General features: G+C 40.0%; 1 protein-coding gene across 1 annotated transcript in view; it reads left to right on the top strand.

Moving 5' to 3' along the window:
• The window catches only part of SRGAP1 (SLIT-ROBO Rho GTPase activating protein 1), a 160271-nt gene that overhangs the window by 124386 nt on the left and 21333 nt on the right, over positions 1 to 14552 (top strand). Inside the window, exons 7-14 of the mRNA XM_084810597.1 lie at positions 4370 to 4591; positions 5541 to 5642; positions 6786 to 6983; positions 7103 to 7187; positions 9283 to 9310; positions 11233 to 11266; positions 12949 to 13009; positions 13582 to 13659. Coding sequence (XP_084666723.1) covers positions 4370 to 4591; positions 5541 to 5642; positions 6786 to 6983; positions 7103 to 7187; positions 9283 to 9310; positions 11233 to 11266; positions 12949 to 13009; positions 13582 to 13659 — 808 coding nt within the window. The remainder of the gene's footprint in view (positions 1 to 4369; positions 4592 to 5540; positions 5643 to 6785; positions 6984 to 7102; positions 7188 to 9282; positions 9311 to 11232; positions 11267 to 12948; positions 13010 to 13581; positions 13660 to 14552) is intronic.

Genomic DNA, 14552 nt, shown 5'->3' with positions numbered 1-14552 from the left:
CTGGAATCGGTTCCACAGCTCTACTGCTTCCACTGGTGCAGAGTGGCGTCTAGTTCTTCTTCTCCTAACTGTCACCCTTTTCCAAGGAGTATCCTCTATTCCATTTTTCTTCACCTCAGCATTTCCCACTGCCCCATCTTGCTGTTGCTCTTCAAGTTTCTGCTCTTCCCTTTGCTGCTGTAGTTCCCCCATTCTGTCCAAGAACTCTTCGTGTTCTCTTATTCCCCGGAGGGTCGACAGTTGCCGCTCCAGTCCACTTACTTTTTCTTCCAGCAGCGTGATCAACTTGCACTTGTTGCAGGTGTAGGCCATGTTGTTCTCAGGCAAGAAAACAAACATTGCACACACCTTGCAGGTCACCACCACTGGAGAGTCTTGTCCTTCCATAGCCTCTTTTCCCTTTTTGTGTCTAGCTTTGTGATTGTTCTAGACTAGCCTGTGCCTGCTCTTCTACTCACTAGAGGTTAAAAGCAGAGTCCTACTGGTGTGAAAGTGTGTGTTACAAGACAAATAAATGGAAAAAAGTTAGTTAAAAAAAAATGTTAGGGGCCTCCCCCTTGACCTCCCCTGCCGAACTCCCCTGGCCAACTCCTGTTTGCTCCCTCTGTTTGCTCGCTCTCTGGGAGCTTGCCTGCTTCTATAGTCCCTGGACCAGCTGGAGCAGCTTGCTCTGCTCTGCTCTGCTCTGCTGGGAGGCGGGAAATAGACTGAAGCTTCCCGCCCAGTCAGCTGCTGGAAGTACTCAGGCCACACCCCTCCAATTCAGTTGGAGCTCTCAGAAGCACCTGGTGAGCTCACAGCCAATCAGAAGGATAAAAGGCAGCCCCCTGGGCTTCCTGCAGCCCACTTACCTCTTAGCCTCTGTCTCCTTTGTCTCTTCAGCCACTGCAACTCCCCTGGCCAACTCCTGTTTGCTCCCCCTGTTCGCTCGCTCTGTTCGCTCGCTCTCTGGGAGCTTGCCTGCTTCTGTAGTCCTTGGACCAGCTGGAGCAGCTTGCTCTGCTCTGCTCTGCTCAGCTGGGAGGCGGGAAACAGACTGAATCTGAATCTTCAGTATAGGATTGAGCCTTAAAGGGAATACTTAGTTGTGAAACACTAAGTAGTAACAACACTGAAGCAGAATTTCCTTGGGAAAGATAATCTGCCATGGATTCCTTAGTATATTGGGGGAAAGTTGGAAATTAAATTGGTATCTCTGTCTTATAGATACATCCCTATCCTATAGATACAGTAATGCAGCCAACCTTGTAGAAGCAGTTATTCTGCCTTCTGTTAGTTTAAATTACCCTGAGTTCTCTCTAGAATTAACAGTCATGAAAGGAATCAGCAGGACTGACTTCCTTTCTTATTGTCATTGCTTTTTTATCATTCCAGTCAGGTAATTAGTTGGGTGCAAAATCTCTCTTACTACACACACGAAAAGAAGGAAATAACTGACAGTCACTACACTGTTAAACTCATATTAAGTTCTGTTTCAAGAGGCTGTAAAGTTCTGCAGTGTAATGTTTGAGCAAAAACTCCACAGTTTCATTTTGCAAACATACATTGCAATTTCCAGTGTACAGTGGTTGAAAATTAAATATTCTTAGGTAACTGACTAGTTAAATGCTGATAAATTGGAGTTTAGACTATGGTTTTTAAAAGAGATTGTCAAATACTGCTATGATCTGGCAATGCCGAGTGGGAGCGGAATGGAAGAGAAAGGGTCAGCCACCCTGCTAGCAGCACATTCCATAGTGATTGGAGGCATCCCTCATGAAGGGGATGTGGAAGCCCCACATGAAACCTACCCCAATAACAAGGCTCTTATGTAGCCTCTTATTGGGGTAGCAGTTAAGCAAAGGGTCCAGGGCACATGTTGGACAATAGCGTAGGCAAAATCCAAATCTCCTGGGCCCACGTTGGTGCCCCTTACAAACTAGTTGCTGGGTGACTTCTATGAAAGGACCCAGTCACAAAGGCAAGTTAACCTGGAGTGGGGAGCTATGCAGTTGTCACAATCTTTGGCAAACTCACACTGTGCTCTGTGACATTTGCCCTCATTGAATTCCCAGCATACGCTCCAGAAGGAATCCCTCTAAGACAGTGGAGGGCAACTTCTGGCCTGTAGCCTAATAGCCTGCAGAAGTTGCCCACACAGCCCCATCACCTTCCAGGATTCCTGGAGAAATCCCGGCTGTTATCTCCAACAATATATTGTTCCTCCTGTCAAGGCCCTGTGAAAATGTTGGTTCTGAATCAAATTGATGTATCACTTCCCTCACAAAAGCTGCAATGTTTGTCAGTGTTCTAGTGCTGACACATTCAAGCCTCATTTACATATGCAGTGGACTGAGATGGAAATGAGGTGGAATAGGTTGTCCCACTGCAAATTGGGGAGGGGGTAATTGTTTAATGCTTCTCTCACTATTAAAACCCCCACTTCCCTGCATGTAGAAAATTAACATCACAGGGGAGGACTGGGGTAGAACGTTTCTCCTTGCTGTGCTAGATTTCTTCGGGCAGAGATCTTTACATGGGAGTTTAAATGGGCTTTTACAGAAATGTTCTCTCCCCGACACCAACCAGTTAAAGCTAATCAGATTTTTCCTCTTAACCAAAATTGAAAGTAGCTGAACAAACCCTGGTTCCGAGATAATCTGGTTACCATTAACCATGATTAATGCTGATGCAGATACTGCACTATGATATGGTTAAAGGAAACCATAGAAATGGGGAGGAATTTGTCTTTGTAGAGTGGAGAAGGCAGCACTCTCCTAATCCCCTAACCTCTGGAAAGAGATTGGGAATATACCTGTACTGAGGCTTTGTGGGAATCATATTAACAATAAACTCCTGTTCAGTTGTTAGGGCTCTTCTCTGTGTGTACAGAGAATGTTCAGATGACATGCAGCAGTCCCACACACACGCGTGCACACCCACATGGTGTACCCTTGTACATATAGACAAACATTGCAGACATTTCAGTTTGTGTATGTTGAGGAATGGAGCCTGCCACAACCTGCCATCCATGCATTCATTGTACATGCTGAAAAGAGTTCTAATGATAGAACAGGACTTAACTGTGCTCCCAAAAGACCTGGGAAAAGCTCTACAGTAGCCCACTCTCTCTCTCTCAGACCAGGGCCAGCATCTTTAATGAACATTTGATGCTTTCCTTTTGTGCAGTCTTGTTACTAGAATCTTGTAGTTGGGAAATTCCAGAAAATTTGCTGCGTTTTAAAACATCTTCCTGACAGGTGTTCTGTCACCATGACTGAAGGCTGAATCAAACTTGAAAGCTTTCTGAAGAAGCAATTATTCATTGCTGAAATGGATTCCTCATGTACAATTTAACATCTGGATAAATTAACCTGTTGTTTTTTTCCCAATTAATTATTGCTATTTGAAGAATATTACCATTTGTGTGAGAAATAAAGCTCAAAGGATAAACAAGTTCAAGTATTTCTCATGCATTGAAAATAGGTTTTAAAGGGGACACGTGCAAGCTAAAGGATTTGTTTAATAACAAGTCGAGGGAACTTGAGTATTTACACAATAGCCTGGATTCACCCCCTGGTTGAGGCTGGGAATACAAGTTGTCCTTTTACCCTTCATGGCATCACTTGTAGTTGAAATACAAAGTAATTAAAATACTTTGCAAATTTCATCTGTAACGTTCTGATCTTATGACTTGCCAGGTCTACAAGTAATTGTTTAGGCTGGTGTAGACTTCGCTGATACACCAGAATATTATTGGAAAAGGCAAAAAGCTATGCTTATTCTCATTATAATAACTTCATGATAAATTATAATCCTGAACCTAATTATTAATGCTGGCGTATATATTTACAATGCCAGTCTACGGGAATAATGTCATATTTTATGACATGGAAGTACCGTACACTAGCATTTTAGGTAGGTGTGTCAGTACTAAAGGTTAGGATCAAGATGGCAATTTGTCACGAAGTTATTTTCATGAGAATAGGCATATATTATACCTTTGGTAACCTGGTTTTCGTTCAAGTTTTTCATTCCGTACCCATTAATTGGGGGAAAAGGCATATACTGTGTACAATCTTGTACTTTAAAAGATTTCTTTTAATAACATGGGGTTACATTCATAAGTGCAATACTGCTGTTGCCAAGTCTCTTTGATCCAGCTTTTCTATCTAGAGAATGGTGTAATCATCTATATTTTAAAATTGCTGCTATTGTGAAGATTAATTAACACTTGTAAAGCCTATTGATGTTAAAGAATCAGTAAAGCCCTACTATTAATGATTACTCTTATCAACTGTTGGGATTTTTTTTTAAATAATGGTTTTTGAAATTTGCTTTCTTCTTCTTCTTACATATTTTCTTCTTCTCCTTCTTCATATTCTGTTAGTGTTGCGATCTTGGATATCATGCCAGCCTGAACAGAGCCTTAAGAACATATCTCTCTGCAGAATATAACCTTGAAACCTCTCGACATGAGGGTCTGGACATCATCGAGAACGCTGTTGACAATTTGGAGCCACGAAGTGATAAGCAGAGATTCATGGAGATGTATCCTACAGCCTTTTGTCCTCCAATGAGATTTGAGTTTCAGCCCCATATGGGCGATGAGGTCAGTAGCTGGTGACTCTTTATAGATAGAAAAGGATAGAATCCAAACAAATTTTTGTTTGTGCATAGATGAGCACTTCCCTCTGTTGTGAACTGTGATTTCCTTTTTGTTAGTATCTAGCTTTTATCCACTTGAACAAAGAGTCTAGTTAGGGTAAAATGAGAGTCAGTATTATTCATACAGACACAAGAAGATCAGCAAACAAACTACACCAAGAATACTATTCAGAGAACATTGTGTGTAGAACTTAATTTGCCAGCTGCTCTAAACAAATCCCATGCCAAATGAACCTTTCATTATTGCGTATTGAATTCTGCTTCAACACTGGTAAACCTTTTGTAGCTTGGCCAAATAGCTTTCAGCATATAAGCAGCGGGAGGAGAAATGTGATTTTATATCATTCTTACGCTAGTCAATCTTGTTCAGAGCAGCCCTAGGCACATTCTAAATTATAGTGAGACTCTGGCTGCAGACAGATGATAACTTTTCAGAAACTTGGAGGTGATATAATACAACCATCTTTGTCTACAGTAGACACATTCAGTTTTGTGTGTCCCATCATGGACTTTGGGCCAACTTGTTTTTCACATTTCCATAGTCCTTCAAGCAGTGCTAGGGAAAAGGTGAAACTAGCTTCCAGCAGCTCAAACAGCACTTCTGCTATAGATGTGTATATATAGCACTAATCAGCACCTGTTGGACAGTGCCCATGCATTTATGGTGACGAATACCATAGTCTCCTGTCAGTATCTCACATGCACATGCCCATAGCAATTTAAAAACTTTTCACGTTCATGGTGACAGATGTGTGTGCATCTGCTTGTTCACAGGAGTATTCATTTGACTTGAATCCATTGTATTTAAACAGAATCATAGGTGCCGACATTCATGAACTTCCCCCAGCTGTGCGTGTTTGTACCTAATGTCTGTTTTATATTCCATTTGTTAGGTTTCTCAGGTCAGTGCCCAGCAGCCAGTCCAAGGGGAACTCATGCTTCGGTATCAGCAGCTTCAGTCACGACTGGCCACACTGAAAATTGAAAATGAGGAGGTAAGATTTGCCCCTGTCTCTGGTGTGACATAAACTGTGGGACAGCTGTCTTCATGATATCAAAACCTACCACATGCAAATAAGGATGGGACTCTGCTACCTAGGCTGTCTTGAGCACAGCTTTCTTGGATTTATCTGATGGGCAGAGTATCTTTATTCTTTGCTTTGCTTGTGGGGTTCATTCTGTGGTTTTCGGGAGTATTAGTTCCTCACTGGTAAGGTTTTAATACATTTATTGTAATAACCCTGCACTTTGAGGTTTGGTTGCCAGAAAGTTAGCAAGTAAGAACTTTACATCAGCATGCATTCTTGGATGAGACTGATTATTTAGACCCTTTCCAGTCTGGGTTCAGGCCTGGTTTGAGGACCTAATTGACTACTGTAATGCACTGCATGTGGGACTGCCTTTGAAGATAGTTCGGATACTTCAGCTGGAGTAGAATACGGCCGCCCAGATATCGATGGGGTCTGGGGAGTTGGGTCATGTGACATTGATACTGTGTCATCTGCACTGGCTTCCAGTGCATTTCCTAGCCCAGTTTAAAGTGCTGGTTTTAACCTTTGGAGTCTTAAATGGTTTAGGGCCAAGTTGCTTGAAGAACTGCCTTTTCCCATAATAGAGTTCCTACACTCAGTCATCAGCAGAGGCCTTTTTCATTTGCCAAGGGTGGATAGACTAGTGACTGCAAGGGAGAGGGCCCTTGCATGTGGTGGGATCAGGTTCTATCAGGTGTTTGTCAGGCCACTTTTTTCAGGTCTTTAGGAAGGCTCTGAAGACCAACTAGTTTTTGCTGGCTTTTCCATAAGTTTTTGGGCTGCTGGTTCTATGTAACTTCTGTTATATGCTTTTATTGAACTTTTAATGAGTTACTGCATTTTATTGTAACTGCTTTCTATGGTTTTTATCTTGTATGTTGCCTTGAGACGGTTTGACCTTTAAATGTGGGCTAAAATAACTTTAACTAAATAACTATGAAAGAAAGGTCTAGGACTTAACGGAGCCTCATATTTTTGCAGTAAAATAGAATGCCCTGTTTCTTATGTTCGGATACCACAATTCCATCAGAGACGGTATAAGACCCCTTTTCATACTCATTATCTGCCTTTCTGTTTGATAAAATTAAATGCACTTGTTGACGACAGGTTAAGAAGACAACTGAGGCTACTTTACAGACAATACAAGACATGGTCACCATTGAGGACTATGATGTTTCTGAATGTTTCCAGCATAGTCGCTCAACTGAGTCTGTGAAGTCAACAGTTTCTGAGACCTACTTGAGCAAGCCTAGCATTGCTAAGAGAAGAGCTAATCAGCAGGAGACTGAACAGTTCTATTTCATGGTATGTTGGGCACTTTCCCAGCCATGCAATGTGATCTAACCTGAAATATTTTTTCAAAGTCCTTGGAATTTAGGCACCAAATATTCAGTTATGAAATGCATTGATCTATATCTTTCCAGAAGTTCAGAGAGTACCTGGAAGGAAGCAATCTCATCACAAAGCTTCAAGCAAAGCATGATTTACTCCAGCGAACGCTTGCAGAAGGTAAACGATTTAGAATAAATTGCATAGTGAACCGGCTAAAATATTAACACTGCATATATTAGACACTTTGACTTAGTTCAACAAGAAACCATGGTTTCCCCCAAAGTGAATGAGCCGACAAGACCTTTCCCTCTCCTCCATGCCAGAAGAGGAGATTGAACGTCCACTCTTAGATTTAAACCAGCTATGATTCCTGGTGACATCTGAACTCGAGAAACTGTGGTTTGTACAAACTACAGTTAGAACAGGCCAGGGTCAAACTACTTTTTTTTTTTATCCTGACTTGTTCTCAGGCTGTTGTAGATTCATCACAGGAAATCTTCCAGTCCCTTTTCTAGTAAAAGAAAACAAAACATAAAACCACATTCACGAAACAAAACTCAATTTTGTTTATATTATTTTGATCACAGTTTGTGTTTTCTTTTGGAAAAAAGCTAGTAATTAATTCAAAAAGTCTTTAAAACTGCCGAATAGGCAAGATGAAATAGAAAATAAAATGGAGACTTGATTTGGCAGAACTAGCCATCCCACTGTGCAAGGCCACATGTGACCTACTTTGTGTATGAAATGTTCTGTATTATCGCTCCTAGGAGTCATGATATCTCTCTCTCTTAATAGCATTACCTTGCATTTTCTGCTGCAGTATTTATTAACTAGTTCCCTGTAGGCTGAAATAGTGCTTTCTAATGAGCAGAATATATTATAAACTTGCTATGCACCAGCATGGTGTTACCAGTTCGTTCATTATATTATTGAGAAAACGTGTCTTGCATTTAAAAATGTGCCCCTTGTAGAGTAATTCTTGTAACAGTGGGATTTTCTGTATTATCATGAATCACAGAAAATCTCTCTTTCATACTTTTCAGTGGGATTAATAATCATGCTGTTGCAGGCTTGCAAAAACAAGTTTAAAAATATCTGCTACCCACAGAATTTAATGCCTGCCTGTCTGTATCGCCTTAGTATATCTCCTGCCCTCTGGGTTGCTCTACGTCAGAGCTTAGTATCAAGCTGTATGAATCAAAAGAATTTAATAGCAGCTTTAAAGGCCAGTTCATGTAATGGGTGGTTGGGTGCTTTCCCCCCCTACCCAGATGGAGCTGTGCTTATGGAAAAGTGGTGACAATTCCCTTGATGTGCGAGCATAAATGTTACGAAACAAAATCTGGATAGTCCTTTATGAGCACAAATAGCAACTTTGCACACTAATAGAAGCCTTCCAAATGTGGGTGGAGCTGAGTTTTAGAACCACTAATTTAGATATCTCTCTTTAAATCACTGCTTCATAAACTGAACCTGAACTGTTTTTGCAGAAATGTCAGTATATGCAAGAATTAAAGCCTTACTTGAAAAGTTCTGCCACCTAATTACCATAATTGTGTTTAGGGTAATATTGAACTAGTATCTACTGATTTGGTAAACTAGCACACATTGAATTACAGACCCCTTTTTTGTGCATGTGCGACTGAAGGTTGTGTCCTAGGGTGCAAGCCAACAAGCCCTGCTGCTATGCAGCCTCCATTCATTACAGTGGGACCCATGCAGAGCTGCTGAGCCATGCCCACTGAAAAGACTGGAGGATACATAGCAATAGTATTGAGCTGATGTGCACCAGCTGTTTACATTACTTAATATAAAGTTTCACATTGTTACGTGGCATGCATTAAATATTTACTTTCCTAACTAGAGCTACATCTAAGAACTATGCATTTTTAACTCTATGGCTTTTGGCAATATGCCTCCCAGTCCTAGCAAGCTTTTCTCTTTATTTAGACTTTATTTAAACTTTGAATAGCACATTAAAATATGCAAGCACAGACTGGGAAGACTGCTTGAAATTTTGTTTTGTTTAACAAACAGCATGAAAACCCTTCTATCAGAGAGCAGCTTTGTTTGCTGAATATTTTAAAACACACTTTCGAAATGAGAAACAACTCCCTCAGTGTGCAAGTGTAAATCTTGTGAAATAAATGTGAAAGGTTGCAGTTAAAAATAATTGAGGATTGAAGATGAGCTAGACCGCATATGTATAGTAATATAGGAAAGCCTCTTTTAGTTCCATCAGTTTTAAAATTATTGTTCCCTTATCCTTCAGGTCATAGAGCAGAATATATGACCACAAGGTAAGACACTGAAAGCTTTTACATGCTTTATATTACAAAAAGCTGTAACTATAATAAAATGCACAAGCTATAAAAAAAACATTGTCTGCGATGAGTGCAATATTGTTCCCAAAAGATATGTGTACCATTCATTTCAGCATCTAGCCCACATGTCCAAGTGGACTCCAGGAATCAGGAGTACATGTTGTCACTGGCATCTGAATTCTGGCCTCAGTGGTCAGCATGTACACAGATCTTCCTTGCCATCCATACACATACCTGTGACAGGTATCTGTGGATCTCCAAGGAGGGACACTGGCCTCCTGATGCCAGCCAGCCCTTGTGTGCAGCTGATGACTGTTGGGAATGCGCTTAGGCTCAGCTGAATCTAAGCTGCACCTGGGGGAAGAAGTGCATGTGGAGGAAGTCTTCCTGAAGGGGCCATTCTTGGGGGGGGGGGGGTTTCAAACCCTTAGCAAGTATCCACATACCAAGCTGGGATTGGGAGGTAGCAGGATGGGGAATGGAGCATATCAGCTATATAAGATTTCTTGCTTCTCCAAGTGTATGTCTGACATAGGCTAATCTAGCCTTCTCCAACTTGATGCCTTTCATCTTGGTGCCTCTTTGGACAAGGACTGCATAGATTGCTTTTTCAGCCTCCATACTGTTGGGCAGAAGCATACTCTGTTGTATTTTATTAAATTACTTTAAGATTGTAATAGTGGAAGCTTAAAATATTTATTCAATTCACATCCCCAGTGTTTCCTTTATCTGACAGCAGGCTGCTTATAAAGGTTCATGAGGCTGGGAGATGGGTAGGTGGGTAAAGTGCCAGTCTTCTTCAGTCAGGTACCTCAGCAAAATATCAACTCAGTCCAATTCTTCATACTTGCAACTACTTAGCATTCCATATTTAAAGGCAACTGTTGTAATGGCTCAGTAGCTTCATTTTTCCAGCCTAATGAAAGCTTTTAGAAATCAAAATGTAGGTACTTACAGAGGTACTATTTGTGGAGGACACCTAGGTTTGATGGGATGTTATACTACGTTTCTATAATATCCTACAATGTTTTCTTACTTTCATTCATTTCATATACCAATAAACATATTTTTGAATTTCAGTTCACAAGATCTGTCATGCATGGTAGTACATAGTACAAAGTAATATGTACTAAAGCCATAACACATTTTGGAAATGAATATCAGAAGGAATTCTCTCCCTGCTATTTTAATCATGAATGTTAATACTTAAATGTTATGAAATTCCTTACTTCTCCCTTCAGGTGTTCTGATATTTTACTATTTATTCTTTACTCACTAAACATATTTGCTTCCCCCAGATTTCAGGATTTAGGCTGCAATCCTATACCCATTTGCTTTGAAGTTAGCACCATTGAATTCGTTGGGACTTCTTGTAGACTGCATAGGATTGCACTGTAAATCCCAGAAATATAGAATGTCCACAGCTTGATCTGAACTAAGTTGTTTAAAGTTGATGTGGAATTGTTTATCAAAGTACTGGTACCAGCCATCTAAGTGGTTGAACTCAACATTTTTGTTATAATGGCTGAGGCAGATCATTGTGTTCAAGTGGGTTCTCCTTCGTAGCTGATCAGTATAAAGCTTCTTGGAGTCAAAAGGAAAGAAGAATATATACGTGTGCATGACTGAAGTAATAACTCGGTTCTGATGATGATTGACATTTTTGCTCCATTAAAAGAAGATTACACTTCTTTGTTGTTCCTAGCTTGCCGCATTTTCTGGTTAAGGCTATAGTCAAATGAATTCATGAGGCCACTCCAAATTAATATTACACCACACTGGTTCTGAAAGTTAGGAATTCCTTATGCTACTGAAGCACTGTTTTATATGTTGTGACTGCTATATTTATAGTCCTTATCCTGTTTTTCTGTACTTTTTTTTTCTAATAACGCTTATAGCCGAGGACGAAGGAACTCCCACACCAGACATCAGGTACAGTGCGAGTGAATTGGAAGTGCTGAATTTGTCTGGCTTTTCTATTATCTCTCTATTGTTGGGGGCTGTTTATATTCAGAAATGAGAGAAACATCTCACCATTTCCTATCATTTTTCTAGTGGAGCTCTAAATTAGTGGCAGTGTGTGCCTAATAGATTGATGGAATCCACTTTATCCAATAAAAGATGTAAAGACAACATCCCTGATCACCAATAGCCCTTTACAGGTGTGCAAGGGATTGGCACATGCAGTAGGGTTTTGTTACCTTTTTCTGAATAGCCATTCTCCCAACCTACTCTGGTTGCATTATATTGTAAGCTGCTTTTTAAACTCAGGAAAGATTTGTAAGCAGCTTGTGGTATCACATAAAATGTTACTCTATAGGAAAAGCATTCTTGCTTATAGGTATTTCCCATAAACTGGTGAAAAATCTATATGGTGACTTTTGTCATTGGCATTGAACTAGATAAAAGTGAAAAACAGGCGGAATTAAGCCATTTCAATGTGTTGTAGAAATGCAATAATAATATAATCATTTTGATCTCTGAATTTCCTGCTGCAAACCAGACCCTTTTTAGCCGCTTTATATTCCTCGCAGAGTTTAGCTTGTCAACAGTGGATGTGGTTTATATATTTTAAACTAGTTTTATGTTTTATTTTGAGAGCCGTGCATTTATTTGTTTTGTAAGACTATCACATTCCTGTTTATCTCCTTTGAATACATTGGTGGGAGTGCTCTTAGCACTGCAAGGAAGAAAGTGGAAGATGGCCCATCGCCCAACTGGCCAAAGCAGTTGCTTAACTAATTATTTTAATTAGTCTATACCACCCAATAGCCAAAGTTTTCTGGGCGGTTCAGAACAATTAAAAACCATTTTTATTTGTTTGGGCCATAGACTATAGCAATGTAGTATCATTATAAATTATATTAAGGATGACCATATTACACCTGTCCTGAAAGGCCTGCACTGGTCGCCAATTGCTTTCCAGGTGCAATTTGAGGTGTTTATTTTAAACTTTAAAGCCCTAAACAGCTTAGGAATTGGCTATCTAAGGGACTACCTGCCTGGTTATTAAGATCTACAGGTCAGGCCTTTTGAAGGCACCATTAACCACAGAGACCCATTTGTTGAGCATACATGAAAGGGCTTTCTCCTGTATGGTTCCCAAAGTATGGAATGCTCTCCCCCATAGTTTGAGATCTACTGGTAGGACTACCTCCTGTCTGCCCTTGGTCTACTAAACTGAGATCATTACATCTATATCAGACCGTAGTAATTGAAAAACACTTCACACTTTCAGTGTGGTTTCCTTGTCATTGTTAGCAAGAAGATAGTCTGGTTTTTGAAAGTAGCAGTTATCAAATTTTCTCATGTCTAACTAGCTGACCCCAGTGAAAAATACACAGTATGTGTGCTGTGCATTAATAGTCACTTCCTGATGAAACTGTAGAAGATAATTCATTTTGGAAAGATTTTTTTGTTTTAGATAAAGGCTTTGATGCTCAAAATGCATTACAGATATGAGTATAATTCTAGCTAGACTTGCACTTTCAAATTATGATGGGTTTGAGGCTGTAAGAATACTGATCCCTAATGATAAGTAATTCCTATTTGACGAGTTAATCTCTCTTGAATTATTTGTGGTGAATGTTTTTGGTGTCGTCGTCCCCCACTAGGACTCAGGGCAACTAATCCCCCTCGTAGTAGAAAGCTGCATCCGATTTATCAACTTGTATGGTGAGTTCCAAAATGCCATTTAACTTAATCATTGTTGGGGAGGGGGTGTTCTTAAGAATACTGAGCTTTAATAATAATTATGCTTTCCCCCCTCAGTGTTTGAATCACTTCCTAATTATAGCTAGGGAGGACCATAAAGCTTTAAGCTTGAATTAAGGAGGCTCACTGTGATGAAGTGTAAGGCGCACTGGCATAAGGGAACAGCTTGGCATGGGATCCCACATGCACAAAACAGAAGAGACACAGTGCAAAGCCTGCAGGATTGGGGAAAGGCAGCAGTAAGAACGGAATTACATGAAATGTAGACAGTAATGTGATGGAAGCAATGAGTGGGCAAAGGTAAGGGGAAGGAGCAAGTGAGAAGAAGCACACTTACTCGGGGGTAATCTGTGGGGTAGGATGGGAGTAAGGAGTTAGAATTGTTATTTCAAAATGCATTGAAGATCTAGTGGTTGAAAAACAGGACTGAAAACTAATAAATATTACATTCGTATTTTTTCCCCATTTGAACTAGATTGAGTTGTAACCCCCAATCTAATTTCACATATTTCTTTATTACTCTTGTTGTTCAGGTCTTCAGCACCAGGGCATTTTCAGAGTATCTGGCTCCCAGGTGGAAGTCAATGATATTAAGAATTCATTTGAGCGAGGTGATTATATATTTTTTCCATGCATACATAATTATATTTTGTTCCATTTCGGGAGCATGAGATCCAGCATGCTAAACCTTTTAATAGAGAAATGCTTTTCTTTGAAATTTAAAAATGATACATACAGTAGTGTCCTGATAATAAAATACTTCGTAGGAAGATCAGTTTGACAGGTTGGTACAAAACCAAAAGCGCACGAAGAAGCAAGGATTCTGCCTGTCTGTCCTTGTGTGGACTGCACCAGCTATGCGGATGCTGTAATTCCTTTGGATGGCATGCAGATTCCCAGGGAATCGGTGCAAACCATTTAGGGATTCATCACATGCAACTTGCAGCATTTGAATGCGCTGGATCAGCACATCACAAGCTAGCTGGGAGCATGATATGCACCTTACTTTTTCCACCGTGTGACTTTCACTAGCGTAAAAAACGATCCCATTCATTCATTTATTATATTTCTATACCGCCCCATAGCCGAAGCTGTCTGGGAGGTTCACAAAAATTAAAAAAAACATTAAAATACATAATATAATATAATATAATATAATATAATATAATAATATTTATTTATTTATAATGTATGTATAAAGTATAAAACCTTTCAGGTAATGACATAGAACAAATAGCACACACAACAGCAACATATATCTAAAACAATTTCGAACAATCAGCCAGAGACAGTCAGAGAGACTCCTTATATGCTGCCCAGTGCCTGAGAGAAGAGGAAAGTTTTAACTTGGCACCAAAAAGATGATAATGTTGGTGGCAATTCAGGTATTCAGCAAACATATGGTACAGGACTTAGTTGAAACCCTTCTACTTGTTGTGCTAGCTTTTCAGGTACAAGGAGCTTTTGACAATTGTGAAAGGGGCTTCAAAAATGTCACCTCCCC

The sequence above is a fragment of the Heloderma suspectum genome, chromosome 7 (assembly GCF_057233095.1).
Source record: "Heloderma suspectum isolate Gila_16-S chromosome 7, 16-S_ref, whole genome shotgun sequence".
NCBI classification, from domain to species: domain Eukaryota; kingdom Metazoa; phylum Chordata; class Lepidosauria; order Squamata; family Helodermatidae; genus Heloderma; species Heloderma suspectum.
This window is presented reverse-complemented; position numbering and strand designations above follow the sequence as displayed.